The sequence below is a fragment of the Micromys minutus genome, assembly GCF_963924665.1.
Source record: "Micromys minutus genome assembly, chromosome: X".
NCBI classification, from domain to species: domain Eukaryota; kingdom Metazoa; phylum Chordata; class Mammalia; order Rodentia; family Muridae; genus Micromys; species Micromys minutus.
This window is the reverse complement of record NC_137970.1, coordinates 74,478,850-74,495,105: the sequence shown is the minus strand read 5'-3', so window position 1 is coordinate 74,495,105 and position 16,256 is coordinate 74,478,850. Positions and strand designations below refer to the sequence as shown.

The 16,256-nt window shown below is 39.5% G+C and overlaps 1 protein-coding gene and 1 pseudogene across 2 annotated transcripts; one reads left to right on the top strand and one right to left on the bottom strand.

Moving 5' to 3' along the window:
• Positions 1-1,071: 1,071 nt before the first annotated feature.
• Positions 1,072-1,540, bottom strand: LOC308414662 (developmental pluripotency-associated protein 3-like; annotated as a pseudogene). The gene has a single exon. The product of its transcript is annotated as a developmental pluripotency-associated protein 3-like (transcript).
• Positions 1,541-12,309: 10,769 nt separating this feature from the next.
• LOC308416076 (melanoma antigen preferentially expressed in tumors-like) lies at positions 12,310-14,953 on the top strand (the record flags this gene model as incomplete). The annotated part of the gene is made up of 3 exons (XM_080911100.1): positions 12,310-12,602; positions 13,081-13,665; positions 14,440-14,953. 3 exons carry the CDS (start codon positions 12,310-12,312, stop codon positions 14,951-14,953), a joined length of 1,392 nt encoding a protein of 463 aa, XP_080767226.1.
• Positions 14,954-16,256: the final 1,303 nt, after the last annotated feature.

The window sequence follows — 16,256 nt, the reverse complement described above, 5'->3', positions numbered from 1 at the left end:
ATGGACCTCTTGAAGCTGCAGATGCAGTTAGGCAGTTCATTGTCACTCACTGAAACCGCATAGAATCTAAGACACAGTTTTGAAGCAGGCAAGTAGCCTTCTCCTGTTTAGTTGTCTGTATATACTTCTACTTGCTGAAAAAAAATTCAGGTCTGGCAATTGAACTTTGGGTCTTACACATGCTAGGCAGGCTGTCTCCCAGTGTGGTACATCCCCAAGTATTTTTAATTAGTGTTTTAAAGACAGGTTGTTGATTAACTTATCCATCATGCTGCCTGGAAGTCACTGTGCACTCTAGACAGGTCTTAAATTTATAATCCTCTTGTCTCAGTCTCCCAAGTACTTGACGTATTGTGTACCTGTTTCACCAAGTCAAAATGCATCATCTGATACCTGTCTGTCTGTCTGTCCGTCTGTCTGTCAATCTGCTTTTTTTGAGACAGTTTCTCTGTGTAGCCCTGGTTGACCTGGAATTCACTATGAAGACCAAGCTGGCCTCAGAGTCATAAAAATTCCCCTGCCTCTGCCTCCTAGTAACAAGGATTAAAGTCTAGTACTGCCAGGCCTGACTGTACATTTATCCAAATTGAACAAATGAAAATCAAATCTTAGACCGGAAAAAGTGATTCCAAAGCTGAAGACATTGCCTTACAAGCTTGACATCCATGTAAATGTTGGCTGGCCATGGCAACCCGCCTATAGTTCCAGCCTTTGAAGGCAAAGATGTGAATCCCTGGGGCAACAAGCTTTGGCTTCCTTTGGGAAACTCACCTTCAGTGAATAAGGTGGAATTCTGTTGGACAAGGATTCCCTAACCTCGACCTCAGGCCTCTAGTTGCACATACACAAGTTCACATGCATCCACACATATGTAGACCCATACACATTAAAAGACATACACAGATGAAAAACAAAAAACAAAAAAATATGAGTAGTCTGACTGTACTCACCATTGTTTCACAAGAACTCGTTTTCAGTTTCTTTTTTTCCCAACACCGGGAAAAGTCTAACCTTAAACAAAAAGCAGCTTTCACACCTGCTGTGTGGCATCACTAACAGGAAATGACAGTCCTAATTCTTGCCTATTTTAGCATTCTCAGAAGGATCCCATCTTTGATAATGGCAGAAAGTGCAGAGACATCTGAATGGTTCACTGTTCCCTTCAAACTCTTTTTCCTTCAAGCCTTTTTTTTTTTTTTTTTTTTTTTTTTGGTCTCTGCTCGTTCTGAACAAGTCTTCGCATCCTAGCTGTGGGATCCTTCAGCACCGACAGCAGTGTGCTTTTTCTCTTGGGAAAGGCGCTTCGAACATCCCTCAAGAGTCTTTCACTTCTGTTCTCCACAGATCTGCTCTCGATCTGGCAACGGAGGCTGTGGCGACCTGCTGGCTGCTTGGCACTGGGGTGCAGGGTTAACTTTTTCATGACCTTTACTAGTTGTAGGATTTCTGCAACTGAATCATCGAATGAGTCCTCTTCATCTTTTGGCTGAGGAGTTTCTGGATCCACAACCGGATCGACTCTCTCTGATGGCTCCTCCATGGCGGTGGGCAGAAGCTTCAAACACTAGCTCCAAACAAAATTGCTTAGCGTTTGAAAAGACTGAGAATCAAAACCCAACTAGCAGAGGCGAAGCGAGCACACCAGAACTCGTTTTCTTTAAAAAAAAAAAAAAAAAAAAGTAATCTGTTCACAGCCCCCCCCCCATTGGACTATATTTATTGCAGCAAGATATAAAGAAAAGTATAAAGAAGTCACAATAAAATATGCATATTATTTTTGGTGCGCGCACCTGCGCACGCCCATGAAAAAAGGAGGGGGAGAGAAGTGGGGAGAGAGAGAGGGGTCAGACGGATATTAAAACTATTCTGAGGAACTAGAGAGAGGGATCAGTAGGTAAGAGCACTGGTTGATCTTCTGGAGGACCAGAGTCGGAATATCATCATTACCCATTTGGTGATGTACTTCATTCCAGAGGATCTAGCTACCTCTTCTGTTCTAGCTCCCTCTTCTGGTCTCCTTAGGTACTGCATGCATGCGGTACACAGACACGTGAAGGCAGAATACTTAAAAATATAAAATGAGAAGCTTAAAAATTATACAACACTTTTTTTTTCTAGAGACAGGGTTTCTCTGTGTTTCTCCTGCTAGCTGGAACTCACTCTGTAGACCAGGCTGGCTTTGTACTCAGAGATCCAACTGCCGCTCCCTCCCACCACCCAGCCAACAAAATTATTTTGAAAGCGATGAAACTAGGAAAATGTTATTGATATTCACTGTATTTTATTTTTCAGAGGTATCTTTGTATGTCTTTCTAAATGTATTTTTTCCTGGAATGCGGTAATTATATTTGGTGAGGGGTTGCACAAAGGCATTGTCATATGAGCAGATCATATGACTTAATCACAAACTTTCCTCCAAATTTCCCCTTTTGCTCTTGCCACTCCCAACTTTGATTCCATGGGAGAGTCTCACTTGCACTTGCAAAAATTATAATTTTATGTATCTCTATAAAATCCATAAATCCACAGGATCTAAAAACGACACAAACACAAGCTTTATCTGTCTTATTTAAGATGGTCGTATCTCAGTTTTATGCATTTTCCTATGCATGGCCTTATTTAATTTTTTTGTAATTGAGTCAAGGTCCATTCCTAGGTATGCATCTAAGTTACATTTAAATTAATATCTTTCAGAAAAACTTGTACATGTAAGTTTCCTGTAAAATCATTCACAATAGCACTTTTATGCAATTAGCCTCGATGTTCTTCTTGGGTGAATGGAGAAAATCCTAATTTTTCAAAATTTCCCGTGTTATTCAATTTTCACTGAGCAATGGTCCCCCTGAAAATACCACCAAAAGTATTATTATCTCCCTGATTCTGACTGACTGCAGCACAAATGGGTTTCTACTCTGACCTTCCCGTTTTCTTTTCCTGCTCTGAATTCATCAGGGAAATTAGTGATGTTAGGTTTGTCCATTGTCTGTTCTTTTGAAGGAGGAAGTACAAACTAATTATACCTTCTTTAAAAACAAACATTCATGTATGTGTGGGGGGATGAGTGGGGGTGGGTCTGATGACAGCATGTGGGCACAGGTTCATTGCTTCCACCTTGGAGACTCCAGGACATCAGGCTTGGGATCAAATACCCTTATCCATTAAGCCATCTTACCAGCTCACCTTCCAGTTTTACACATATTTGAAAGAGATTTGTTTTCTAAACGATGTAAGCAGTTCAACTCACTGATTAAAAGTGTGATACTATTTCATGATGGCTTTTATTTATGTATTTCCTTAATAATTTTTCTGACAGTTAATGTTGGCAGGCTTGTAGTTTGGTGTTTAGGTTGAAGGTAACTATGTGGAAATTAAAAAAAAAAAGTCTTCTGGAAGTGAAAAATATTGAGAATAAGCCAGACTTACTACGCATTTTGGTAACAGATACCCAATAATAACTAGTATAATTAGCAACATTTCAACACTGTCACGTGGTTGTGTTGAGCCTTTCGTTTTCATTATCTAATTGTCCTGTTCACACCCTTATGTGGTTTGAATGTATCTGTATGTCCATTTCATACTTTTCCATAATTCCTTTTTTCACTCAAATTACATCTCAATTAGAGGCCCCTCCCTCCTGTCTTCCAAATCCAGTCCTTGCAAATCCATCTTCCCTTTAACCCCTCCCCTTCTCAGAGAACGGGAAACCCCCTTGGGTAGCACCCCGCCTTGCCAATATCTAGTTCCAGCAGGACTAGGCACATCCTCTCCCACTGAGGCCCGACCAGGCTGTCCAGGTAAGGAGAAGGAGATCCCATTTCCGGCCACAGAGTCAAGGACATCTCTGACTCCAGTTCTTAGGGGACCCACATGAAGACTAAGCTTTGCAAATCTTCTACAAATTTAAAATATGAGGTAGGCGCAAATTTTTACTCTCCTGAGATTTTAGTTTAGTTTTTGTTGTCATCGATGATGATGAGAGTTAAATTTGATTGGATGATGGTGGAGAAAAGAAAAAAGTATAGAATCAGTATAGTGGGGTTAAAGTTGAACAATCCGACAATAAGTTATGGCCTGGCCTGGTAAATCTATAGCCAGATAATCGCTATGTCTCACCTATAGGAGTTTATTTTTTTCTTTAATTGGTTGCTAACCTTAACCCCTAACCACCAATTCATAACCCTAAGGCGGGCAGACAGGCACTGGTCTCGAGGTATAATGGAAGTTAGTGGTCTCGAGGCAGAGCAGGGCGTGGAAGGGTGCGAGACAAGTCACCTGACTCTTCACCAATCAGAATTATCAGCGGCCACTTTAAACTGGAAGAGGGGCCGTTGAGGGGCAGCTGCCACCAAAGACTATGGCGAGCCCACCACCGCGAACTCCTCTCCAGAAATGAGCGGCTAACACTGCTGAGGGAGTGGAAAAGGAAAAAGGAAAAAAAAAAGAAAAACCCTCTTTGGATCCGCCCACTTAGGTAACCCATAATAAGCTCTTTTACTCTACTAAACTTGTTTGGGACTACAGGACCAGAGTAGAGGGATTAGTCTGTGATCTGGACTGATCTCTCTATCTTGTGAGATGCATAAATTCCTTCCAAGGTGAAGGTAGCTTCAAGTATGTAACTAACCAAGTCCTACTTTCTCTTTCAAGTGCTCCATACATCCTTTCAACCCCTCTTCTAAGATTTATATTCCTGAATCAGAGGTGGTGGCATTTCCTGGGCTGAGAGAGGATTTCGAGGTCTGTGTCAACTGGGATAACAGGTGAGATATCAACTCAAAAGAATCATATTCCGGATTTACATTTAGTTGTATATGTTATTAATTTCCAGATTTATGTCTTAGTTGTATATGTTATTAATTTTTATGTATTAGTCTTTTAAAAACAGCAAAGACTGAATTGTACAGATATGTTTTACATTTCTATTACATTCAATATTGTAAAAAAAAAGGGGGGGGTTGTACATCTTAAAAACAAATACATGCCCATCTACCTGCTGTAAATAAGGGTGATTTAATTTCCTGTAATGGGTTCTTTAGGTTAGACTGTTGTTTTCAGTGTCACCGTGTAACTGCTCATTGACTTGAAATTTAGTGACCTTTCTCTTTCTGCCTTCTTGACACTGAATTTAAGACATATGTTTCCATACCTAACATTTTAATCCTTATTTTTTTGCAATAATTTAGACTTGTAAGAAGGTGTTCACAAAGATGTTCTTAGTGTATAGAGATTGCCCAAACTAGAAGTATAGGATTACTGTAACTAGAAGAAAAAGGTTACCAAAACTAGGAGATTAACATTGCAGTTCTGCTGAGATGTTAACTGCAAATTTCATTTACATTTGGTGAGTAATTTCAGTAATGTTTCCTTTGAATTCCAGGACATTTTCCAGATATTTCATTGAATTTGATCAGCATTTGTTCATAGTCTTATCCAGAGGGATAGGTCTTCAATCTTCACTGGATTCATAACTCAGACGCATTTGAAGATTCTTGGTCAGTTACTTATTTTCAAACTTCTGACAATTTTATTTCTTCTCATTAATGTTTTTACATAATTTTCACAATGCTGGTTTTCACATGACATTCACACACATATGTTTCTGGTGACTATGAACTGGACAGTTATTTTTATGTCGCTGTGCATACAGATGCTTTGGTGGAAGTATTAAGGCACATCTTAGTGCTTGTGTTCGAGGGGTTGTATTCTTAATTGTATGATCTTACCATTTGCCCAAGAGATATTTTTATCATTTACTCATGGAAAGATTATTTAACCTTCTCTTATTTATGATTTACTTAGTTCCGCATTTTGCATTACTGCTGTAGGCAAAACCTTAGAGCAGAATAAAAGGAGTTTTAGGGAGCAGGTCCCATTCTCTTATTCACTGATTTTACATGAAACGGGTTTTGGTTTCACAGTTTAGTATAATGTGCTCTACAGGGTTGTCATGGACAACCACTTTATGTGAGGTGTGCTCTCAGTCTCTTCAGGGCTTTTGTCACGAATAGATCTCTAGCTCTTCTCAAGGACTTTTCTGTGTGTCCTTCCATTTTTAGAATGTGTCCTTTTTATGCAAGCATACTTTTCTGTACTGTGTTTTTATATCATCCTATGATCTCTATTCTAAATGTGTTTATGAGCTGTATTGCCTTTATTGATTTTTTTAAACGACTTTATTTTACAAAACAAAGATAAATGTACAGATTTTAAACATTTTTTGCTTAAAATTATACATTTTTGTCAGTACTGTTTTTTCAGATATTAAAATAATTTTTACATAAAACCACGTGAATATATTTTTTAGTCAGTACTTGATTTTTTTCAAGGGCTTGACAGTATGCATTGAAAACCTAATAGTTACAATGAGCGTAAAGTACATGCAAAACAAAACGCAACATGGAAATAGTCAAAGTCTTCTTGTTTTGTAAATATATATATTTTTTGTTTTCTTTATTTCTTGGACTTCATACAGTCTGTGAGTTGTTTCTGGGGGAGTGCAAGCCTCTGGGGTTAGCATCCCACTATCAGTGACTGCATATTATGTCTGTTCTTTTGTGACTGGGTTATCTCACTCAGGATGATATTCTCTAGATGCAGCCATTTTCTTAAGAATTTGGTTAAGTCATTGTTTCTGGTGGCTGAGTAGTATTCCATTGTGTATGTGTACCACAATTTTTGTATCCATTCATCTTCTGAAGGACATCTGGGTTCCTTCCAGCTTCTGGCTATTATAAATAGAGCTGCTATGAACATTGTGATGCATATATCTTTGTTGTGTATTAAAGTGTCTCTGGGGTATATGCCCAGAAGTGGAATAGCTGGGTCTTCAGGTAGTACTATATCCAATTTTCTGAGGTATCGCCAGACAGATTTCCAGAGTGGTTGTATTAGCTTGCAACCCCACCGCCTTTATTGATTTCTATGTCTTGAACCACCTACTGTCACTGGTAGGAAACCAACTTGATCATAATGATTTTGTTGTGAGCTGTGAGCAATACCTAACCTGAGCTAAGTCTTCTCAGAGTTTCACTTTATTAGTTATCTAGTTTTATAATATTGATGTTTAAACACAGTTTCCTTGTATCTTTCTTCTAGTCCCAGTATTGATTAGGTTAAGTGATACAGTTTGCTGGTGAACATTTCTATACTGCTTTTTGTTTGATTTTTTTTTTAGTTCTAATATTTTTATTCTTTGTTTTTAAACTCAAAGTTTCTTGCTATGTTCTCATGTATGTTTCTGGTTTGCATCTCCATATCCTTAGTTACATTCCTTCACCTGCTGTGTTCTCTGAAACCACTGGATCTTATTTTGTGCAGAGTCTGAATTCTCAGCTCAGCCACTTCATTGTCTTTAGTTTCATCAGTTACACTTGAGGGGTTATGATCATCTGCCCTGCTTTTGATATTACTGTGCTTCTGTGATATCACTTCTACATCACTTGCTACTGGTGTTTCTTCTAGTTTTATTTGGAGATGTTAGTGAGCAGCCACCTCTTGCAGGCTAAATCTTCAGTTCTATTCAGAAAGGACAGAAATAACCAGTATGACAGCTGTAACACCAGTGCGGACCATGTATATCAACAAACATGAGGCTGATTAAATCCAACCACCACAGCTCAAATGAGAATAGAACAGGATTTACAAAAATGTGTGCAGTGAACCGTACAGTTAAAACTGAATGTGGGTCAAAGTGGAAATAGTAAATAAATGAAGTCTGTGGGTGGGTGAAGGAACCTAAGAGGAAGCAATGCTGAATAAAAGAAAGGAAACTAGAGAAGGAAAAATGGAAGCATGTTAGGAAGAGGAGGGGAAAGGGGGGAAGAGTACATGATAGGAGTGCATTATTCAGAACAAATGTGAGGAAGGGAATGAAAACTAGAAGGTTTAAAATGTACAGTTTAAATGACACAAAAGCATAGCAGAAAGAAAATGAAACAAAATGGGTAAAAACAAAACATTTTTAAGTGCCCAAGTCTTAGAGATTCTTATTTCCGTGTCTACTAGTATTGGAGCGTGCCAGCTGGACTTTGCAGAGAACTAAAATTGGATTATCCTTTACAAAATTGTTTTTTTTTTTGTCTGTGCCTCCTTTTATGAGCTTATAGGAAATACATCTGTCCTGGAGCCTGTAGAGTTACAGATGTTTCTGAGCTGCCGCATAGGCTCTGTGAACCAAACCTTGGTTCTTTATGACAGCAATAATTTTTTTCTTAGCTGCTCAGCTATCTCATCAGCTCAGACTTTGGGTTATCGTTCTATTAGTAACTTTCAGGCTGGTGACAGAGCCCCTACCAGTTAAAGTTCAGTTGGCTAATGTAGCTGTTTGTTCAGAGCTTCCTTATTCACATCCCACACATTGCTCTGATTTTTTTTGAGGATTCTTCTCACAGGGAGACTCGACTGGGAATAAAGTATCAGTGTGTTAATGTCCATGTCTGGGCATATTTTAGAACTGTCTTTTAAGACTAGATTTTTGTTGGAATTTTGGTGTCACTTCGCTCATTTCTCCCCCAACAGTAGAGCATCTGTGAGAGGAAGGAGGCTGCTGCAACCTAAGGCCTTCGTGGGTCTGTAACTCAGGATTCTTGGTTTCATCAGCATTGACCCATCAGAAGGTAAGCAGCTCTAGATGTCGAGCTTCTCTGTGACCTCAGGCACGGCATTATCTGAGTCCTGGGTTGTGATCTTATGGTAGGGTTTACTCACTAACACATTGGTGGTGTGGCTTCTGAGAGGTGTTTCTTTTATTACCTGTGATATGTGGTTCCTTTATTACCTGGAGGTCTGCTGCCTACATTGTTTTTCAGAGTGTCCTTGTCTGTCATTCACCAAACCGCATCACTGCCTTCTACAGGTGTCTCCTACAAAACCAGTCTGACAGCCTCTCTCCAGTCTTTCTTATTTACCAGCCTACCTTGGCCTTAATTATTTGGCCTTTCTCAAAATTTTACCTGGATGGACACACTTCTGAGACAGTAGGAGTAAAAAAAAAAAAAAAAAAAAAAAAAAGGTTACATTTTTTTTTTCATGATCATTTGTTACTCATGCAGAGTCAGTGTCAGCCCAGATTTACCAATTCAGTTTAAGGTCCTGTTAAAATAGTAGACATGCTCTGTCCATACACATCCCAGTCTCTGGATGAAGTGATGGCTCATGGGTTAAAAGATGCCCTTCCAGAGATCCTGGGTTAGGTTTCCAGTGCCGACTTGGTGGCTTATAACGGTCAGTTCCTCTAGTTCTAGGGGGTCTTCCACCTTCTGTTGGTTTTCACAGGTACCGGATACTCAGATACATGTGTGGTGCATAGTCATACATGCAGGCAAAAAAAGACACATAAAATAATGTAAACTACAAATATCAGTCTCTTCACTGGGGCTCATCTGTTTGGATGAGCCTTTTGTCTTTGCCAGAGCTGATAAGGAGCCGATGCCGAAGTCTAGTAGCACATGGCCGTTCTGTTCTTTCAGACTATTCAGCTGCCCTGATTTTTGATGCTTCAATACTTTTCTTGTCCTTTTTTTAAAAAATAGAGTCCATCTTTTATTTTCCTGATTAATTTGATGTAGTATTTGGTTATTTCTTTATTTAAATTCAAGGTCTGATGTAGCCCAGGTTGGCTTCAAATTCCCTAAGTGTCAACAATGACCTCGATCTCCACCGCCCAGATGCTGTGATTATAATTGTAGGCTACCATACACAGCTTTTATTCTGGTTCCTTTAATTCAGCTTTTGATATGGATACAGTTTCTCTTCTGCCAGCTTCCTCCTTACTTTCATGTCCTCTAATGATTGTATTGAAATTATTCATTTCTGGCAAAAGTTCCCTATTTTTCTGTCTTCTTATTCATTCCACTGAATCGCATTATACCTTCCATAATATTTCAGGATGGGGAAGTGTATGCTACCCAAGAGTGAATGGAACAACACAGAGAAGTTTGCTAGTAACACATACTGGTTGTTAAATAAGACTAGTGGATATCACACGGCAAGAAGAATCACATGGTGTCACCATGGAGAAAGTGAGCAAGCAATTGCTGTGTGGGCAGTCTTAGTACTAACACAGTAATGGGATAACCTTGTTAGTACAAAGATGACTTGCCTGCTTGGATCATACTGTGGATTATGGAAAATTGAAATCTGCCACTAAGTCATAAAGTTAGTCTAAACACTGCAAATCAGTGCGTTGCAGTCCACATGATAAGGAAAGAGGCTACTTTAGCTAGGGACCCTCTTTCCACTTTGGAAAAAAAAAAACATAAAAAGGACAGCTTAGGTTTCTTCAGAAGTCTACTTCATTTTTTCCTCCCAATGTCAAAGCATTCATATTTTTTGGTATTTCATATCAAAAACCTCATTCCACATTACCACAAAATGATTTTGTTCCCTGGCTTGAATCCTGTCAGGGTGAGGCACTGTATACATATGGTGCGCTCCTAGTGATGCCTACCTTAGTGAGGCACTGTATACATATGGTGCACTCCTAGTGATGCCTACCTTAGTGCGGTCATTGACTGGAACATGTTGTTCAAATGCTGCTTTTACCTCCTTAAAACCATGGTGAAGGCAACAGTTTAGGACATAAATTATCCTGTCTTCTCAGACTCTGACTCACTTCATTTAGAACGTTTCCGTGGAATAGCTTGAAACATATATTACCACATGATGATCTTCAGATTTCCTCATTCTTATTACATAGATTGTCTGAAATTCCTGTGAAGGAGGAGCTGTCTTTTCTTCTCTCCTCATTTTTTTCAGTCTTATTTATATGAGTATATGAGTATTTAACATTTCTTACATTATAATCAGATTAAAATATAATTTTATTCTTTAAACTGTTTTAGGTCTGGCCATTGGGATTGCCTTTTACTTAGTTCTATATGAATATTTCTTCTTTACACTCATTTTCTGCCACTATAAAGTTTTCAAGTACATTTTATACATTTTCACACTATGGTCTTAGAGTAGGACCACTTTCTTGAGGAGTCTTGTCTCCTCCCAATTTTTTTTGTCTCTTGATTATTAATGGGGTATTACTTCTGTTGGTCCTGGTCATAAACAGAAATAAGATATATACTGACATTTAAGACTCAGATACAAGTTATTCCAATCCATTCTAGCCTTATCTATAAGTGACTTTTTTCTTTTTTTTTTTTTTAATTTTTTTTAAACGACTAAGGGACTTTTTTCTAATGTACTTTACATCATCTGTAACATATATTTTATTCATTCCTAGTCAGCATATTCACAGAGTAGTTTCAAAATTACTAACCAAAATCCCTGTTAAAAATGACCTATCAACAGATGTCTGTGTACAATTCTTTTAGTCTTTATTTTGAAGAATGAAGTTAACTCACTGCTTTCCAGCTTTTCTTCACAAACCATTTGCTTAGCTCTTCCTCCATTGTAGTTACATCTATCTGTTAGTTAAGGAAGTGGAAAGGGGGCTCCCATGGTGAAGTGCTTGTCATTCAAGCATGAAGGGATCTGGGTCTGTGTCTCTAACACGAATGTAAAATTCAGGCATGACTATGAGCATTTGTAATCCCTGTGCTAGGAGAAAACAAAAAAAGAAGAAGACAGACACAAGCATAGTTCCAGGACTGGCTGGTCAGCCATCTTGGCTAATCACTGAGCTCAAATCTGAGTGAAAAACACATGCATGAACAACCCCAAAAGTAGTGTTGGCTTCATTTATTAATTTTTCGGTCACTTCTGTATTCTGCTCATTTTTAATTGTTTTTTCTTTTTCCTTGCTGTTAACAGTGCACTGGCTCCAGGAACCCATCAGTGAGTTTTGTCTGTCTGCTTCACTACCCAAAATGCATTGTGATGGAGTAGGACTGGCTGAAATTTCAATCTTTTTCTCTTCAATAACTCTTATTTCTATGTTTTGTTACTTTCTGTTTCTAAGATAATGATAATTTTGTTAATATCATGTATATTTACAATTTCATTCTTAGTGCCTTGTTTCTCTCTAGAGGACAGACTGGGTGCCAGGTAGATAGGTAACTGACATGCCTTCTACTATGTTGATTTCTAATGGTAGTCTTTCATAGACACACACACACACACACAGACACACACACACACAGATGTCTGTGTATACACACGCAAACCTTTGCATACTCAGAAAATCAGTTTATAATCTAGGCATACATAAGGTTTCTAGAAGTAGCTATCAGTTTTCCTCACAAATTTATTGTACAACTAATATATTTTCTTCATTGTTCACATTTGTTTTAAAGAAGAGTCTGTGAATATCTTCTCTGCACTTCTAAATACCTCTTATCCTAATACAGGTTTATGATGATGGATGAAAGGGATCCATCTTCGCTTTTGGATCTTGCTATACAGAGTTTACTGAACAATGAGCTTGTAGCAATTCATTCCCTGGGAGAGATCCCAAGGGAGCTTTTTGTTCCATTGTTCTCCGCTGCCTTCATGGGAGGATATAGGAAGACTCTAACAGCAATGGTGAAGGTTTGGCCCTTTACCTGTCTCCACATTGGAACATTAAGTGTGCAGGAACCCCAGCGAGAACTCCTGAAAGCCATGGTTGAGAGTCTTCAGTTCCTTCCTGCCCAGGACTGTTGTTCTTCTAGGTGAGACCCAGTATAATAAAGAAATAGTTAAGACACAGGAAGTTATGCTGCAGACTGTTCTCTCCCAAAGGTGGTAGCTAGTGAATGCTGAAGAATTACATGTGATGCTTTTGGCCCAACACTTGGCAACATATTACAGGCTAATATACTCAATGTTCATTATGAAATCTATGTTATTGAGGGTACAATTGATGGGTTTACATGGCAGGTGTTATTACATGGGAGAAAGACTCTAACCTAAGCACAGGAGAGGAATTAAGGTGAATAAAAAGTGGGGAAAATAATTGAAGGAGGTTGAATTTTCATGGGATAGAGTTATTGGTATTTGACATAAAGTGTGCAGACCAAGTCCCCACATGCCATTGCTGATTCTGAGTTTGTATTAAAATGTGTGTACTGACATGTGTAAAATAAATGACTATATCTTCTAAAAAGTTGGCATGTCTCTTAGAAGTCGTATCTTTTCTTATCCCCACAGGAGCCCTAAATTGAGGATTCTGGATGTAAGGCAGGGTGTTGACTGTAGGACAACATGCCCTGAATTCGGGATCAGATCTCCAACTTGTTTTCATGGCTGTACCCACTCTGCCCGCTCTATTCTGAACTTAGAAAGCCAGTGCAGCATTGTAGATCGAAAGCCTGAATGTCAGTCCTCAAGGCAGCCTATGGAACTACTAGTGGACCTTTCCCTTGATGGCACCTTGAGAGAAAGGGAATTCTTTGCTTTGCTTCTGAATAAAGTAGAGCAGAGCTCGGGGTCTTTGCACCTCTGCTGCCGAGATCTACAAATTGATAGATTTGCGTATGCCAAACACACTCTGAAGTTCCTTGATCTAACTTGCATTCAGAACCTGGCAGTTGATCAGGCTTCACTGAGTGAAGTCACTACTCTTCTGGCTCACATGATCTATCTGGACAGCCTGAGTCTTTCTAAAATCACATGTAGATCTTTACATGGGAAAGTCTTCCAAGTGTTCCTCAACTATCTTGGGAGGATGACCTGCCTGAAAGAGCTCAACCTGTCATCGTTTAGCCTGACAGATCATTTGGACAGCCTCCTCAGGTGAGGGGTTGGAATATGGATGGACCTGTGCTTCCTGAACTGCCTCTTAAGACAGAAGAGAAATTATTGCTAGTATTTCCTGAGAGCCTCAAAAACTCTATACCTTCAATCTCTGTCCTCTTGAGGGTATGAAAGTAGCCATACCAGAAAGTGTCTCTCATAGTCTGAGAAAATAGGGTTTAACAAAACCTTAGTGAGCTAAGCGTGGGCAGGCACTATGCTCAGTCCAGAAATATAAAGGGGAAAAGAACAACATTGTCCTTGTCTAGCCGTGGAGAGATGAAGAGGAGGAACTGAGAGAAAGACTTTATGTTGTGGCACAGGTGTATGTACTTACAGCCATGTACCCATAGACTGATGTCAGATGATTTTCCTAATCTGCTGTCCCCAAGGTTCAGGCCATGAATGTAGAAGCTGTCGTTTATGGACTGGCCAAAGGGAGCTTCCAGTTGGTTGCTCCTTCTGTCCTGTCTCTTCCAAGCAGGCGGACTAGTTCCACATTAGATTGTGTTGTAATTACTAAGCAGATTAATTTTCCACTAAAGAATTTCCGATAAATCTTTGGCACAAACCTTCATCATAACATACTGTGAAAATCCAGGATACAAATTCTGAAAATAGAAAAGTAACTTCTCAGGGTCACACACCTATGGAAGGAATCAAAGCCCCTATTGTCAGCTGCTCCAATGTAGGCATGCAAAACTGCTTATTCTAGATTCCTCAGGCTGCTTCGCTTCATCTGACGTTCATCCTAGTTTTGTTTTGTCTCCACAGAGCCTTAACACCTAATTTGGATTTCCTGTATTTGCCGTTCTGTGAGATTTCTTACAGAGATCTCAAATTTCTATCACAGAGTGCTCAGGCCACCCATCTAAAGCTGTTGAATCTTAGTAACAACGCCATGCACTGGGATGATTGCGGGCCTTTTCAGATTCTTCTGCAGAAACTCTCAGATACCTTGCAGCATTTGGCCATAAATCATTGCCATTTAACAGATGCTGTACTCTCTGCTATTCTGCCAGCCCTATCTAAGTGTTCCCATCTCCGTGTGATCAGCTTTGTCTCTAACCCCATTTCAATGCCTATGCTCACGAGAATTCTTCATTACTTAACACCGTTGATGGAGCTGAAATATGTGATTTATCCTATCCCTATACACTGTTATGAACAATGGCATTTTCATGGCAGTCTAGACCGGCAGAAGCTCGCAGATGTCCAAGCACAACTGAAGGCGATGCTACAATCAGCAAGGAGGAGTGACATGAACTGGATCACTTACTCTCAGTAAACTTCCAATTTCAATCCAATTTCAACCCAAAAAACTGACCTGTTAACTGTTCAATGTTCTTTTCTCGAGCTCTCGGGATCTGATGTAAGGCTAAAGTTAGGAAGTATACCCGATTAAGATTAAAAACATTAAGAAAATGGAGAACTTTGAGAGTCTCTGTGTGTCCCTTTATTGCTCATAATCTTTATCTTACTGGTTAAAGTGCTGGATATATGATATACAATAATTACATCATGGTAAGCTGTATGTTTCCTTCACTTATAAATACATAACATAATTTAATACCATTGCAACTTTTCCTGAATGTCTTTGTAGAGTGGGAAGTGTCTTTGAGTAGTACACCATTGTGTAAATGTACCACACTTTCTGTATCCATTCATCTACTGAAGGACATCTGGGTTCTTTCCAGATTCTGGCTACTATAAATAAGACTGCTATGAACATGGTGGAGCATGTGTCCTTGTTATATGTCGGAGCATCTTTTGGGTATATTCCCAGGAGTAGTATAGCTGGGTCCTCAGGTAGCACTATGTCCAATATTGTGAGCAACCACCAAACTGATTTCCATAGTGGTAGTACCAGTTTACAATCCTGCCAGCAATGGAGGAGTGTTCCTCTTTCTCCACATCCTCACCAGCAACTGCTGTTACCTGAGCTTTTGATCTTAGATATTCTGACTGGTATGAGGTGAAATGTTGCAATATCATTTTCAGCCCTAGTTCTATCATACTGGGAAGCATGACAGCATGCAGGCAGACATAGTGCTGGAGAAGTAGCCTAGAGTTCTATATTCCCTCCTACAGGCAGCAGGAAGCCAGAGGCCTGGCTTAGGTTCTTGAAACCTCAAAGCCAATGATACATATCCTCCAAGACCACATCTACTCCAAAAGGCCACATTTTCTAATGCCCTCCCAAGTAGTACCACTACCTGATGACTAAGCATTCAAATAAATGAGCATACCTGGAACATTCTTATTCAAACTGCTACAATGTTCATAGAAGCAAGATCGGTGAATCTACTTCAGGGTGCCCAGGAATGAATGTGATGAAAATGGATGTGTGGTGAGTGAAGATGGGGTGGGGTGCAAGGCAGAAGTCTTTACTCCCGGCCCCTCTGGCTCATGGCTACTACAGGCAAAGAAGAATCCAAGGCACAATATGCAAAGTGACTTTTATTATGAATACATACAGTCACATCTCAGGGGAAATACACAGAGCAAATTACCTGGGTGGGTTGGGGAGGTCTATGTTGCCTAGTCTACATGTTAACGTTGGCCTGTGGTCAGCCAAGCTTACAGCTGGG